Raw genomic sequence first — 14,029 nt, forward strand, 5'->3', positions numbered from 1 at the left:
TGTTCCACAACAAGAGAAGCCTCCGCAATGAGAAGCCCACTCGCCGCAACTAGAGAAAGCCCGCACGCAGCAAAGAAGACCCAAAGCAGCCAAAAGAAAAGAAAATTGTTCATGAAATAGTTCTTGCGAATCCAATGGTTTATATTTGAAACCTCAATTTCTTACAAACAAATCATTAGATTTTAGTTTAATTCTCCACACGTTTCATTTTTTTTGTTTGAAAAAACTTCACTGTGGAAAATACAGAAAGGCCTAAAGGAGATTTTTTCTTCCTTTCTGTTGACTCTGCAGTAAGCAGTAGTGGGGCGGGGGGGCCTCTAGTATTTTAGCTTTAAGTTACTGCTCCCCCCTCACTTCTGCAGCCACTTTGGCAAAGCTAGATTTTTTTTTTGTTTGGCCAGTTGAACCAACCCTCCCCCGCCCCCCGCCCCCCCGCAGTGAAAGCGAGGAGGCTTAACCACTGCGTAGCCAGGGAATTCCCCGAACTAAATTTTTTAAAAGTTGCTCTCTCTCAGTTTGTCCCGGTGACTCCTTTATTATAAATCCTTTCACTCATCCTAAATCAGAGGTATGGAGCATCTAATGCAGCGCTGGGGCTGGGGCTCTCCTATCCGTGCTTTTATGAAATAATCTGCTGACGACTCCCACGGATAAGTGAAACAGGTGTGGCTCCGCGGAGGCCGGCGCGGGCGGCGGGCGCGTGATTTCTGCGCCGGGACGGCTACGCCCCCACCCACGCGCGCTCCCTTCCAGGGGCGAATGCGGAGCTGGGCCCGGCCCCAGCCGCGGGTCGTGGATCCTGCCCTTGGCTGGCTGGTCAGTGAGGTTGGATTGTCCTGGCCCAGAAGGCCACTTCCTGCCACGACCGGAGCCGCCCGTTGTTGTGAAAGTTGCCCCCCCGGGGAAGGAAGTGGCTTTGGGCTGTTTATTTTGGCTGCGGGCTAACAGACGGCGCCGGAGGCCGCCGACCTGGGGTTCGCAGAGCTGGGCTGGGGAGCCTGGCGGACCTCGTGGCCGCGGCGGGGCTGGGGGAGGGGTCTGCGCCCAAACGCCCCGGGCCGCGCCGCGCCGCGGAGATGGGGGCGCATCGCGGAAGGAGGGCGCACGGCCTAGGTGGGGGGCGCACTGCGGAGGATGGCGGGCGCAGCGGCCGCGAAGGCCCGGAACTCCGAGGACGGGCTGGGCCCAGCACCTCGGGTCCTGGAGGCGAGGATGGGGTCAAGGTGGGCCCGCCCCTGGGATGCTCCGGTAGAGGAAGAGACGTGGGGACCAGGCAGGGGAGCGAGGCTGCGGGAGCTGCCCGTGAGCAGAGGGGTGCCGGATCCCCCCAGAGGTCAGAGGTGACATGGGGCTCGGCACACGCACACACCACACACCACACCCCACCCCACCCCGCTTCCTAGCCTTCGTACAAGATGGGGCCTGGGAAAGGACAGGCCGAAAATATCGTGATGCTTTAGTCTGAGAAGACAAAAGACAGCAGGGCATGAGATCAAACACTCTTAAATCGCCACGGGGGGAAGGTCAGGGCTGGTGAGGATTTGCGTCTCCGAGAGCCCCAGAGGCCAGCTCCCCTCAGCCGGCACCACCTGGGGGACCCAGGCAGAGCCGTGGGAGGGTGAAAGCTGCCTTTCCGAATTTACCCGAATTCCCATCCCCCCTTCACACCATCCTCTTGCATGTATTAGGTGACAAGCCCATCTCTTAACCCATTCTCTGCCAGCGTTTGCTTTAACATCTTAATAGAACACAGCATATCACATCGTGCAACACAGACATTTTAAGGGGGGAGAAAAGCCGTCTCTAGAAACATAGAGGAGGTTCACCGCTGCTGGAGAGATTGAGAGAGACACTGCACACAAGCGTGCGTGTGACGGCCGCGGAGCCTCCGTGGGGCTGTGTGTGTTCGGTTTTGTCACATGCTCTGTAAGCGATGGGGGGCCAGCAGTTTGGCCTGGCTGGAGTGGAAGGGCTGCTGGGGAGGAGGCCGGAGAGTGGGAAAAGCCTGGAGGGTGGACGGTAGAGGGGGAAGCCCACACTAGCTCAGGATTTTGGTGGCGATGCTGCACAGTTGGGCAGAGTATTGGGCCTCAGAGGCATGTGACTCCCCTGCCCTCCATGGAAGGAATGCCCTGCCGCCCCCCGCCCCGCGCCAGATCCAGTGTGCGTGCAGGGACATGGACACAGCCTCTAGTAGAGGGTGGCGCAGGGTGGGATGCCCGGTCCCCAGGGTTGGCCCCTCCGCAGGGCGGAGCTGGCAGCTTCTGCTGACTCGGACATTTCCAGGCCTGGCCTCAGGGCCAAGTGGCTCATTGAAAACAGCTGCTCCTTTTGGCTGGCAGCCCTGCGGGGCGGCCGTGGCTCTCCCTGGGATGACCCCTGGCCTCTGCGTGGCCTGGGGAGGGGTGCTGAAGGGGGAGACGGCCGGGGGGGCGGGTGGTGGGGGGAGAGGCTCAGCGGCTGGAGGCCACCCTGCCCCGCCCTCTGGGACCAAATATGGTCAGCTCCCCCGGGCTCGCCAGCTGGTCCCTGGTCCCCAGCTCTCTAGGAGCTGAGCCAGGCTGTTCGCTGGGTCCCCAGTCTTTGATTCTGCCATTCCCCGAACTTGGAACACCCTCCATGTCCTTGTCTCCGCTTGCGCCTTCCAGGGTTTTGTTTGACATGTCCCTCGTTCAGTAGATATTTGTGGAGAGTCTGCTGTGTGCCAGGCACTGTGCTAGAGTGAACTTCCCCTCCGCTTCCTTCAGTGTGATGTCTTCAGCTTGTGATGGGGGACAGCCGTCTCATTGGAGGTCAGACCTCTGGCTGCCTCTGCTGCTGGGCTGAGTCCGGGAAGCTGCAGGGACAGCTGAGAGGTTTGCTGCCGAGAAGCAGACAGTTGTGAGCCTCTGCACTCAGCCTCAGGACCAGCACATTGTGGGTACCTTACAGCAGACGGGAAAGGAAATGAGGCCACAGTGACCCTCAACCCGGAGGGAGGAGGTGGGGTTACTCAGTGTAGGGCAGAGAGCTTTAAAACCCAGTTACCTCTGAGCACAGGAAAAAATTTCCAGGGTGATGCCCTGGATGTCTGAGAAGCAAGGAAGTATGGATTCCACACCAGAAAGTTTCCTTCAGTTACCTGGGAAACCCATTTCTATCCATTTACCCCCAACCATGTGGTATAAATTAGATCTGTTTTGCACACTTGTTGACGTGTTGCTTGTAACTTTTTCATGGATTGCTTTGTGAGTTCTGCATCTCCAGCTTCACTGTAAACATCTTGAGGGCAGAAGCCATATCCTTAATTTCCCTATAGTATCTAGTCCTGTGTTTCATAAATGCGTGTCATTGTCATGAATGAGAAAGTCTCTGGGGGAGCAGCTGGAGACGTGATCAAGAGGATGCGGTGGGTCCAGCCTCCAAGCACCTCCTCTGACGTGGCCCAGATGCAGCCACCGGCCCAATAAGCTCATCATTGGTCTGACGCTCAGAGGGGACTCTGGAATGATGCCTCCAGGGGAGTAAGGAGCATGGACCAGTGTTCCAGACTGGTCCATGGACCTAGGGTTATGTGTTTATCAGGATTCTTTGGTCACAAGGACAAAAGCGCGACGCAAACCAGCTCAGCAAAAAAAAAAAAAAATAGGGATGTGGCTACAAATGATCCTGAGTGATGCACAGTGTGGAGGAAGAGCTGCAGGAACCCAGGGGCTGGGGCTGGACATTCTGCGCCACAAGGACTCACTTCCTCTCCGTCCATCTCTCAGCTCTGCGTCTCTTTCCATATTATCTTCTTCCTTGCTTACAGCAGAAAGATCTTTTCCTCATGGTAGGAAACGTGGCCATTGGCAGCCCCAGTTTAGCCACGTGAACAGAGAGAGGAGACGTCGGGGATCCAGGAGAGGACTCTGATCAGCCCTGTTTAAGCGCCAGTCGCTGTAGCCAGGGGGATGGACACGATTATTGGCCAGTAGTGAGCCTCGTGCCCACTCACATAGCTAGAGATGCAGGAAAATACTTTATAAATAATAAGGGGAAGAGGGTGGGAAGTTTGCTAGGTAGACAAAAACAAAGACCAGAGACTACGGGCAGCTCCACGAGGTCAGGGATTCCGTTATCGTCTCCGTGTGTTCCACGCAGAGCCCGGCTCCCGCCAGCCTGTATGGTGACAGGGGCTAGGTTGTATCCGGGTGGCTCATCCTTACACCCTCTGTGCCTGGCACCCCGCCTGGCACCTGTGAGAATCTCAGGGAATATTTGTTGAACAAATGAATGAATGACGTGCAGTTGGTGTTCGATGCACAGTTCCCTGCCTGGCCTCATTCATTCATTCACTCCCTGAACAAGTGCATTGTGGCCCACAGCTGGGCGCCTGGTGTTGTGATGTTGGTGTGGTTGCCATCCAGATACAAGGGGTCATCTTTGTCCTTGCTGAGGACCCTACCAAGGTCCTAGTGAGGGCCACTCCCACTCCCTGCACTGCCACCTGAGGCTCCCCAGGTGAGTGGAGCGGGGCTAGGGGGCTGGGGGAGGCTGGAGGGGACCTTCTTGGGAGGTGGGGGGCATCAGGCCTCCGCGCTTTGAGCTCCCTCGCCGCTTCCTGTGTGCCCGCGGAGACCGCGGATGCAAAGGACACAGAGGCAGTTCTCAAAATGCCTGGTTCCCTTCCCTCTCGCCTGAGCGTTTCCAGCTCGGCCAAGGCTGGGCTGCATCTCTGCTTCCATTGGCCCCTGGAGAATCAGCTTCCTTCCTCCCGCCCCTCGACTCTGAGTGGAAAATGCTCTCCCTAGAGCCCCCCAGCCCCCTGCTTACCCTGGGTTCCACCACTGAGAACTGCCCTCAGCCTCCCCGCCGCTCCCAGATTCCTTATCCTTTTCTCATTTGCTGCCGCCGCCGAGGCACTTCTGTGACCTGCATTCCTCACCTTCTGCCTCCTGCGGATCCTCAGTGACTTCAGACTCTGAAGACTCAGCTCTCTCCGCCACCCCCAGACACCTGGACTTGAAGGGCTCGTTTGCCCTCATGTCCTGCTGTGTCCAAACCCACTGTTCTCTAACTAGGATGGTGCTGTGTGTTTCCTCGCGTTCCCTGTGTTGCCTGGGACATACCGTGCACATAGCAGGCGCTCCAGGTAGATATGTGGATTTGAACCCAGAACCTAGGACAGCAGAGTGAGGAGGGGACTTGCAGCAGTGATCTATGTGACGGAGGAGGAAACGGAGGCCTTGAAAGGTACTGCGATTGGGCATCCTGCTCTCTTCCCCTCTGGGCCTCAGTTTCCTCTTCTGCCGAGTGGTGAGAAGGTGGCGTCTCCCGACCACATGGACCTCTTTCAGACCCTTCATTTGCCAGTTGTTACGACCGCACTGCTTGGCTAGAATTGATGTAGACCATGCGTGGGTTTTCTGGTCAGGGAGGAAAGGGAGATACTGTCCCCCTGGGCTGCTGTGGGCTCCTGTGACGTTTTGAGCTGCATGTCCAGCCCCATCTCCAAGAGCACCTATAAAAGCAAGCACTACTTTCTCCTGTTTCCGGTCCCACGCCCTTTCCCTACCCCCTGCCAAGAGCCACTTTCTGTTATTACTGACTGTCCTCGCTGGAGTGGAGTTTCTGAGAATCAAATGCCCAATCCAATCAAATGCTCAGACAGGCCTGGATCAAGTCCTGGGCCAGTTTATGGTTCCTGGAGGGGGGCCGGAAGGGAAGGTTGGGTTGAGGGCAGCGGGGGAGGATTAGCTGTGGCAGTCGCCCTCGTTGGTCCTTTAGGAAGTCACCCACGTCTTGCCCAGAGAGGACCCCCATCCTGGTGTTGTCAAAGAATAGAGTGACCAGTGTCCCTCCCCACTGGCCTTCCCACTGTGGAGTTTCAAACACGCAGCGACAGGAGATGTGGGCGCTCTGTTTTAGGAAAATGAATTTGGCAGCCGGGACAAGGAGCAGAAAGTTAGACCGGTTGGTTGTGATTGTTATTTAGGCATGAAATTCATTCATTCATTCGTTATTAAGTATTACCGTGTGTCGGGCAGAGTTATAGGTACCGGGGAGTAGAGTGTGAAGATAAAGTCCTTGGAAGCTTCTGAGCAAGAGGGGAGACAGAAAATAAACAAAACCATGTCAGATCATGAGCTCTGGTTCTGGAAATGGCAGGTTAGCTTGTATTAGTCTAATTCGCTGGCCAAGAGTCCTTATCGACTAAAGACAAAATATAAAATACAGTGGTTTGAGAGCAGTCAAAACCAGACAGATGCTGGGGAGGAAACAGTCCTTGAAAGAGAAGAGGCAGGTGAGTGAGTGGTTCACTTCAGCAGCTCTTCCTCCTGAGAGCACTGCCCAGCCTGAGGAGCTCAAACATCTTTACTGGTCAGAGTGGGGGGCCACCAGAAAAGCTAAAAATCAAGAGGGAAAATCCTGGAAAGGCAGGAGATGTCCTCCTACAAATTCTCCTCAAATCCTTGGCAGCTTGTAAACTGTGCGTGGGCGGAGTGAAGCTTTAAGGAACCCAGCAAGAAGCAGCAGCTGGGAGGAAGAGAGTGCAGTTGCTGCCTGGTGCTGAGGATACAAGAGTTTGGAATTCAAGTTCCACCAAGTTAGAGGAGCTTAGTAATTGCCTAAGGTTTTCTTTTAAAACTCTAGAAGACCTCATCTATGATTAAACCCAAGGTTAAGGGCCACACCTTAAGACTAAACAGAAAAACCCAAAACAACCCCACCCTAGCAAAACATAAAACCAAGCCTCTCTGGGATCAAGATGATCCACCAGTAATTTAACTGCCTGCCACAACGAAACTCAACATTCTTTTTAGGAAGATAAAAAATCCAGACTCCCTGTAACATGTCATCTACAAGTCCAATATGCAAAAAAAAAAAAAAAAAATCCAGACTCCTTGTAACATTATCCACTATGTCCAGTATGTAATAAAAATTACTAGACATGCAGGCAGCAGGAAAAAGTGACGCATAATCAACAGAAAAAATAGTCAGTAGGCCCAGACTCACAGATAACCCAGATGTTGGAAAAAATACCAGATAACAATAAATGCTGTGAAGAGAATTATGCTAGAGAATAACTGTGGTTACCACTTTAGATTGGGAGATCAGGGAGGGCCTCTCTAAAGATGGGACTTTTTTTGAAATGTGAAATGCCAGGCAGAGGGAGCAGTGCAAAGGCCCTGAGGCAGGTAAGAGGCCTGTTCAAGAAGGGACAAGGAAGTCCTTGACTTGAGCAAGGGAGAGTAGTATGATCTGAGATCAGACTGATAGGCAGGACCAGAACATGTAGGGTCTTGTGGCTCATAGTAAGTAGTTTGAATTTTATTTGCAGAATGATGAATTACCTTTGAAGGCAGGAGAGAGACTAATCTGACTTATATTGCTTTTCTTTTACTATGAGAGAGGCTGTCATTTCAAATATTTAAGAACCAATTGCATTTCATTTTTTTTTAGTTGTGTATACATATCTTTGATTCATTTTCTACTATCTGGGTGCCATTTTACTCATAATTTATTGTATTTTTTATAAAAGCTCTTTTAGCTCCTTTTAGGCAATAAACTATTTGCCTCTAGTAAGTTACACATATTTTTGTCACTTGAATTTTGATTTTTTTTTTTTTTTTTTTTTTTTTTGCGGTACACGGGCCTCTCACTGTTGTGGCCTCTCCCGTTGCGGAGCACAGGCCCCGGACGCGCAGGCTCAGCGGCCATGGCTCACGGGCCCAGCCGCTCCGCGGCATGTGGGATCTTCCCAGACCGGGGCACGAACCTGTGTCCCCTGCATCGGCAGGCGGACTCTCAACCACTGCGCCACCAGGGAAGCCCGAATTTTGATTTTTTATGGCATTTTTCATGCCATGAAAAAATTATTATGTTATTGAAGTTATCACTGTTTTCTTTATGACTTTCAACACTCCAATATTATTAAAAAATTTTTTTTACAACTAATTTACATCTTTAAAAGATCATGCTGCCTGGCCATGAAGAATGACTTATAGAGGAATGCGAAGGCCAGCATGGTGGAACAGAAAGGTCTGGGGTTTGGACTCAGAAGACTGGGGCCAAATTTCAGCCTTGTGACTCTGGTCAAATTGTTCTACTACCCCTAGTCAAATACTTTGCCTATAATATGGAATCATCATCATCATCATCATCATCATCAACATTTATGGTGCTCTGTGTGCTAGACCCTGTTCCAAACACTTTACATGACTTATCTCATTTGACCTTTACAGTAGTCTCACGATGAGGAAACCAAGCCGCATGCCCAACTCACACATTAAGTGGCAGAGCAGGGATTTGAACCCTAGCGGTCAGACTCATGCTCTCAAGGCATGAAAATAATCCTGAAGGGCCAGTGGATGCAGACGTGCTTTGGAGATTGAGATGTGCTGCATGTGTGTGTCGTGTACTAAGTGGCAGCTAAGGAACAAGAAGGAGGTGGTGAAACGTGGGTGTCACAGAGACCTGGGTTTGTTTACTGGCTGTTTGGTACCCTGAGTGGGTCACTTCACAGCTCAAACTCATGTCAATTTCGTCCTTTCTCTCTCCCTTTCTCTCTCTCTCAACACTTTAAGATATAACAGCAGCTTTGAGATACAATTCACATATTGTAAAACTCACCCATTTAAAATGTGCCTTTAAATGGGTTTTAGTATGTTCACAGAATTGTGCAACTGTCATGACAATCTAATTTTAGCACATTTTCATCACCCCCCCCCAAAGAAACGCTGTACCTTTCCCCAGTTACTCCTCATTCCCATCACCCCAACCCAGCCCCAGGCAACCATTGATCTACCTCCTATACATTTAAATCTAGATTTCTTCATCTGTAAAGTAGGTGTGCAGGGGGCAGGTTGGATTTCAATGTCTTTCATAGAGTGTCTGCTCAGTGAGGTGATGGGTGAGAAGATGCAGGATTGGGGAAGCCAGAGAGCTAAGCTCTGTCTAAGATCTAAGGAGTGAGATGGTTATGGGACGTGAATGGTTGGGTTTTGCTGGGGGTGGGTGTGGTGAGTGGTTTGGGGAGATTCTAAGTGAGAGGAAAAGATGGAGCCACGGCATCTGAGGAGCAGGAGGAAAGAGTGAGACAAAACGATTCCAGGCTGGAGAACTCTGGCGGGAAAACAACGCTGTGTAACGGAGGTTGGGATAAAGGTTGCAGTGTGGTGTGTGATGTGAACACTTTCACCGTCCTCATAAGATCTTCAGAAAAGTCAACAGTTCCCAACTTGCCATATGGAGTTGGGTTTGCTTTAGCGGGGTGGGACGGAAGGCTGAGTCCTGCCTTCAGGTGGCATGAGGCTAGAACAGAGGCTGGTCGCGCAGGCTCTGCCTTGACTGGGCACAGGGGGACAGCGGTGCCTCTTGCCAACACCCAAAGGGCCAGTAGTGAAGACTGAATGATTTATCATATGAGAGAAGGCTCACAACCCAGCACCAGGATCATGGTCAGTGTCTGCCGGCGGCCTGGCCCTCAAGGGCGGCCAGGAGACCCCTGTGATGGCCTCGTGTCCTGCCTTCCCTTCCAGAACCCAACGTCTTCCTCATCTTCAGCCATGGACTGCAGGGCTGCCTGGAGACCCAAGGTGGGCAAGTCCGAGTCTCCCCAGCCTGCAATGCCAGCCTTCCTGCCCAGCGCTGGAAGTGGGTCTCCCGAAACCGGCTCTTCAACCTGGGCACCATGCAGTGCCTGGGCACAGGCTGGCCGGGCACCAACACCACCGCCTCCCTGGGCATGTACGAGTGTGACCGGGAGGCACTGAATCTTCGCTGGCACTGTCGCACACTGGGTGACCAGCTGTCCCTGCTCCTGGGGGGCCGTTCCAGCAACACATCCAAGGCTGGCACCCCTGAGCGCGGCGACCAGACCCGCAGTGGCCAGTGGCGCATCTACGGCAGCGATGAGGATCTGTGTGCTCGGCCCTACTATGGTGAGAGGCTGCTGGCAGGGCAGGGCTGGGGCTCCTCGTGCCCGGGGCCTAGAGCCACAAGGGCAGAGGCTGGGGTGACAAAACCTTGGCCTCCGCAGACCTCTGGCAGTCACCTCTTTCATTGCAATGGGAAGCATTTTGGAATAATTGAGAAAATGAACTTCAAAGCATATAATTTGCTTTTTAAAAAATTACAAAGTTAATACACTCTTGTAAAGGCCTCAGACAGTACAACAGGGTATAACGTAAAATCAAGTGAGAAATCCCTTCCCCCAGGCCCACTCTTCAGGGGAGACCCCAGGGTAATCCTCCGCAGGTGTCTTGATCCCCATTTTGCAGGGGTGAACAGGAACCAGAGTCACCCAGTGAGGGGGGCCTTTCCTGGTGGGCAGCTTCATCCTAAGGGTCCTTTTCTGGGAGCTCCAAGATAGAATTTGGCGTGAGGGCCACTGCGGAGCCCCCTTCCCAGCCCTATGGGATGAGCGGTAGGACCTCTCCCAGGCTCCTGGGCTGACCTGACGGCAGAGGGAGCGTTAAAGCCACAGTCTGGTGCCACTGCCCCTCCGCCTCTCTGCTGACCCCTGCCCACCCCGGCTCCCAGGGTTATAGGGGGTTTTGTCTGAGGGATAGGCAGCCTCTGAGGTCCAGATGCCAAGGTCTTGGCTCCCCTCTCCTGCAGAGGTCTACACCATCCAGGGCAACTCCCACGGGAAGCCGTGCACCATCCCCTTCAAGTATGACAACCAGTGGTTCCACGGCTGCACCAGCACAGGCCGCGAGGACGGGCACCTGTGGTGCGCCACCACCCAGGACTACGGCAAGGACGAGCGCTGGGGCTTCTGTCCTATCAAGAGTGAGAGCGGAGCGGGCGGGGCTTGGCGGGAGGCGTGCCCTGGGGGGCGCGTGCGGGTGGCGGAACTTGCGGGGTAGAGTGGGAAGTGGCCTCTCCTCGGAGCACGGGGCAGCCTGCGTGGGGTCTCTGCACTCCTGGAGGGACCCCCGTGGGCTCTGCAGGAGAGGGCTGGGGAGGGACCCACATTCGGCTGTCGTGGTGGCAGGTAACGACTGTGAGACCTTCTGGGACAAGGACCAGCTGACGGACAGCTGCTATCAGTTCAACTTCCAGTCCACGCTGTCCTGGAGGGAGGCCTGGGCCAGCTGTGAGCAACAGGGGGCGGATCTGCTGAGCATCACGGAGATCCATGAGCAGACCTACATCAACGGTGAGGCTGGGGCGGGGCGGGGGGCGGGCGCCCGAGACCTGCCCCACCTTTGGAGGGCCCTGAGCCCTTTCTGCTGGTGGGGGTGAGGATGCTGGTGGTGGGCAGGGGGTGGAGGGCCAGGGATGGGGCGGCCTCCTCCTCACTGTCGCCATCTTGCTGTCAGGGCTGCTCACTGGCTATAGCTCCACACTGTGGATTGGCCTTAACGACCTGGACACCAGCGGAGGCTGGCAGTGGTCGGACAACTCGCCTCTCAAGTACCTCAACTGGGAGAGTGGTGAGGCGCGGGGTTCGGGGCGCAGGGCGGCCAGGGGACCACCGCACAGGCGCTTGGTCTCCTGTTTACTCCTTCGCTGGTACCCTACTCCAGGAGAGCACTGGGGGCAGATTTCCACTCCCTTCTGGACTGGGCGCCACTGGTCCATGGCGTGTGTTGTCTGAATTAGGAACCGATGCCCTTTCCTCGGGGCACAGGGCCTGGGAGGGGACTCGATCTTATTCTCCACGCACCCCTTCAGCCGTGGGCACCGGGGCACTGAGCGCACCAGCAGCCTGGCCAGGGCGGGGCGGGCGGCCGGGCGGGCGGGGCAGGAACGGGTTTCTGCGCAGAGGTTCCAGGACCACGTGGGCTCAGGGGAGGCAGCAGGAGGGCCGAAGCGGGGCGCTGGGCATCTGAGCGGGCTCAGGTCTCCCGAGGGAGCACGAGGTTCGGGGTAGGGCTCCTCGGCCAGGGGGTGAGTTTGTCTCGCCTGGGGCGCTGGCGCCCTGCCCCTCCCCACAGATCAGCCGGACAACCCGAGCGAGGAGAACTGCGGAGTGATCCGCACGGAGTCGTCGGGCGGCTGGCAGAACCGGGACTGCAGCATCGCGCTGCCTTACGTCTGCAAGAAGAAGCCCAATGCCACGGCCGCCGAGCCCCCGCCTCCCGGTGAGCCGGGCAGCCGCGGGGCGTGGGCGGGGCTCTCAGGGCCGCCGCCGCCGGCGGCCCAGCCTCCCAGCACAGGGGGCTCTGATCCCCTCTATTCTGTAATGGTTCAGCTGAAGTCCGAACAAACTGAAAGGTGCCATTAATTCGTTCCGGGAACGTTCGTTGAGCACAGTGTTCAATGCCTCCTGACTCACCGTGTCCTCGCGGGGGTCACAGTCTGCCGGGGGTGCCAGACATCTCAACATTCAATTGGAATATCCTGAGTTATGTGCTATTATAAAACACATGTATAATAAATATCAGAGGGGCCTAGAGAAGAAATTGATTAAGCTCCAGAGACTTAAGGAGGGTTTCCTGGATGTGACATTGGATTTGGGCCCTTCAAGTTGAGTGTAAGTTTAAAAAGGCATAAAGACGTGTGAGGAAAGGGCATTCCTGGCAGAGGGGACTGCAGGTGCAAAAGCAAGGAGGCCCGGAAGTTCACAGCAGCTTTAAGGACGGGGAGTATTGCTCCCTAACTAAGGGTTAGAGTATAGGCGCTAACTACTTAAAGTATGGGCCGCCCTCCAGCAGCACAGCGTCACCTTCCCAGGTGATGTTATAAATGCTTGTTATAAATGTAGAATCTCAGGTGCCCCCCCCCCAATTAATTGAATTAGAACCTGCATTTCCCAAGATCCTAAGGCGATTCATGTGCAGGTACAGTTTGAAAAGTACTGGATTACAGGGCATGGGAACAAGAACAGTTCAGAAAGGCAGGTTGCAGCCAGTTGCTGAAGGATCTTGGCTTCTGGGTGAAATTTGGGTGGGGCCGGGTAGGCTGTGGGAGCCTTTGCAGATTTTTAAGGCAGGGAGTGTCTTGCTCACATTTGTGATTCACCGAGACAGCTCTAGAGGCCGGCACCGCTTTGGGGTGTGGTCTTGGGTCGGCAGCTTAGTCTCAGAGGTGCAAATTGAGGATAAACTCAAACCCATTGCAGGGTTGCCCTAAGGCCGGAGACCTGGCCTGGCTTAAAGGAGCATCTCCTTAGGTTGGAGGGGCTACTGCAGGAGTCCAGTAGCCATGGGGTGAAGACGGGATTTGCACAAGGAAAATACAGCAAAACCAGAAAAAAATCCACAGAACAGAAAGTGAGAGCTTACAGAGCAAAACTTTTGCTTCTGACCATTGAAGTGTTGCCAAAGGTTGATTCAGGGCCACTGGCCACCACTGTGTCTCCTCACCCACTTGGGGGTCAGGAGCAAAGGTTTAAAACATTGGCATCGGGGCTTCCCTGGTGGCGCAGAGGTTGAGAGTCCGCCTGCCGATGCAGGGGACGCGGGTTCGTGCCCCGGTCTGGGAGGATCCCACGTGCCGCGGAGCGGCTGGGCCCGTGAGCCATGGCCGCTGAGCCTGCGCGTCCGGAGCCTGTGCTCCGCAACGGGAAAGGCCACAACAGTGAGAGGCCCACATACCACAAAAAAAAAAAAAAAAAAAAAAAAAAACATTGGCACCCACATCTAGGGCACCTCACCTCCAGCTCAGGGGGAGCCTGGGGCAGGCACCAGTTCCAGGGCTTCCCTTTCTGAAAGGAGGGCCACAGGGCCAGTGTGGGCAGGCCTCTCTGTGGCCCCCATCAGGACGGGCCCCTCACCAAGTCCTCTGTCCCCTGGATCTGCCCAGTGTGGCTGCTGTGGGGAGTTCTCCTCTGGGGCCTCACGGACTTGCAGGTATGTGTCTAGCCGTGGATTTCCTCTTTCATCCTGGCCCACATCTCTCTGCACGAGGTGTATGTACTAAGCAGTTTCTTGGGTGGTTCTGCCTTCCGGGACTCATCCCTCAAAGCGTGTCATTTTAGAGGCAGGTGCCATCATGCCCCCAAAGCGCCCTCATTTCCTAAGCTCCCTCCTTCCTACAGCCCTTGGGTCTGCACACCCACTGAACTCTTCTGTCCAAGTAGGCAGCCTTGGGTCTTAGCTCAGCGGCTGACAAG

At 54.7% G+C, this 14,029-nt stretch overlaps 1 protein-coding gene across 2 annotated transcripts in view; it reads left to right on the forward strand.

Moving 5' to 3' along the window:
• The window catches only part of MRC2 (mannose receptor C-type 2), a gene marked incomplete at its 5' end in the record, with an annotated part of 52,422 nt that overhangs the window by 20,119 nt on the left and 18,274 nt on the right, over positions 1 to 14,029 (forward strand). For both annotated transcript variants that reach the window (XM_079726224.1, XM_079726225.1), the window contains 5 exons: positions 9,504 to 9,905; positions 10,585 to 10,758; positions 10,964 to 11,128; positions 11,292 to 11,405; positions 11,910 to 12,056. In XM_079726224.1, the coding sequence (XP_079582350.1) occupies positions 9,504 to 9,905; positions 10,585 to 10,758; positions 10,964 to 11,128; positions 11,292 to 11,405; positions 11,910 to 12,056 (1,002 nt within the window). The remainder of the gene's footprint in view (positions 1 to 9,503; positions 9,906 to 10,584; positions 10,759 to 10,963; positions 11,129 to 11,291; positions 11,406 to 11,909; positions 12,057 to 14,029) is intronic.

Source organism: Hyperoodon ampullatus (genome assembly GCF_949752795.1).
Source record: "Hyperoodon ampullatus genome assembly, chromosome: 19".
NCBI classification, from domain to species: domain Eukaryota; kingdom Metazoa; phylum Chordata; class Mammalia; order Artiodactyla; family Ziphiidae; genus Hyperoodon; species Hyperoodon ampullatus.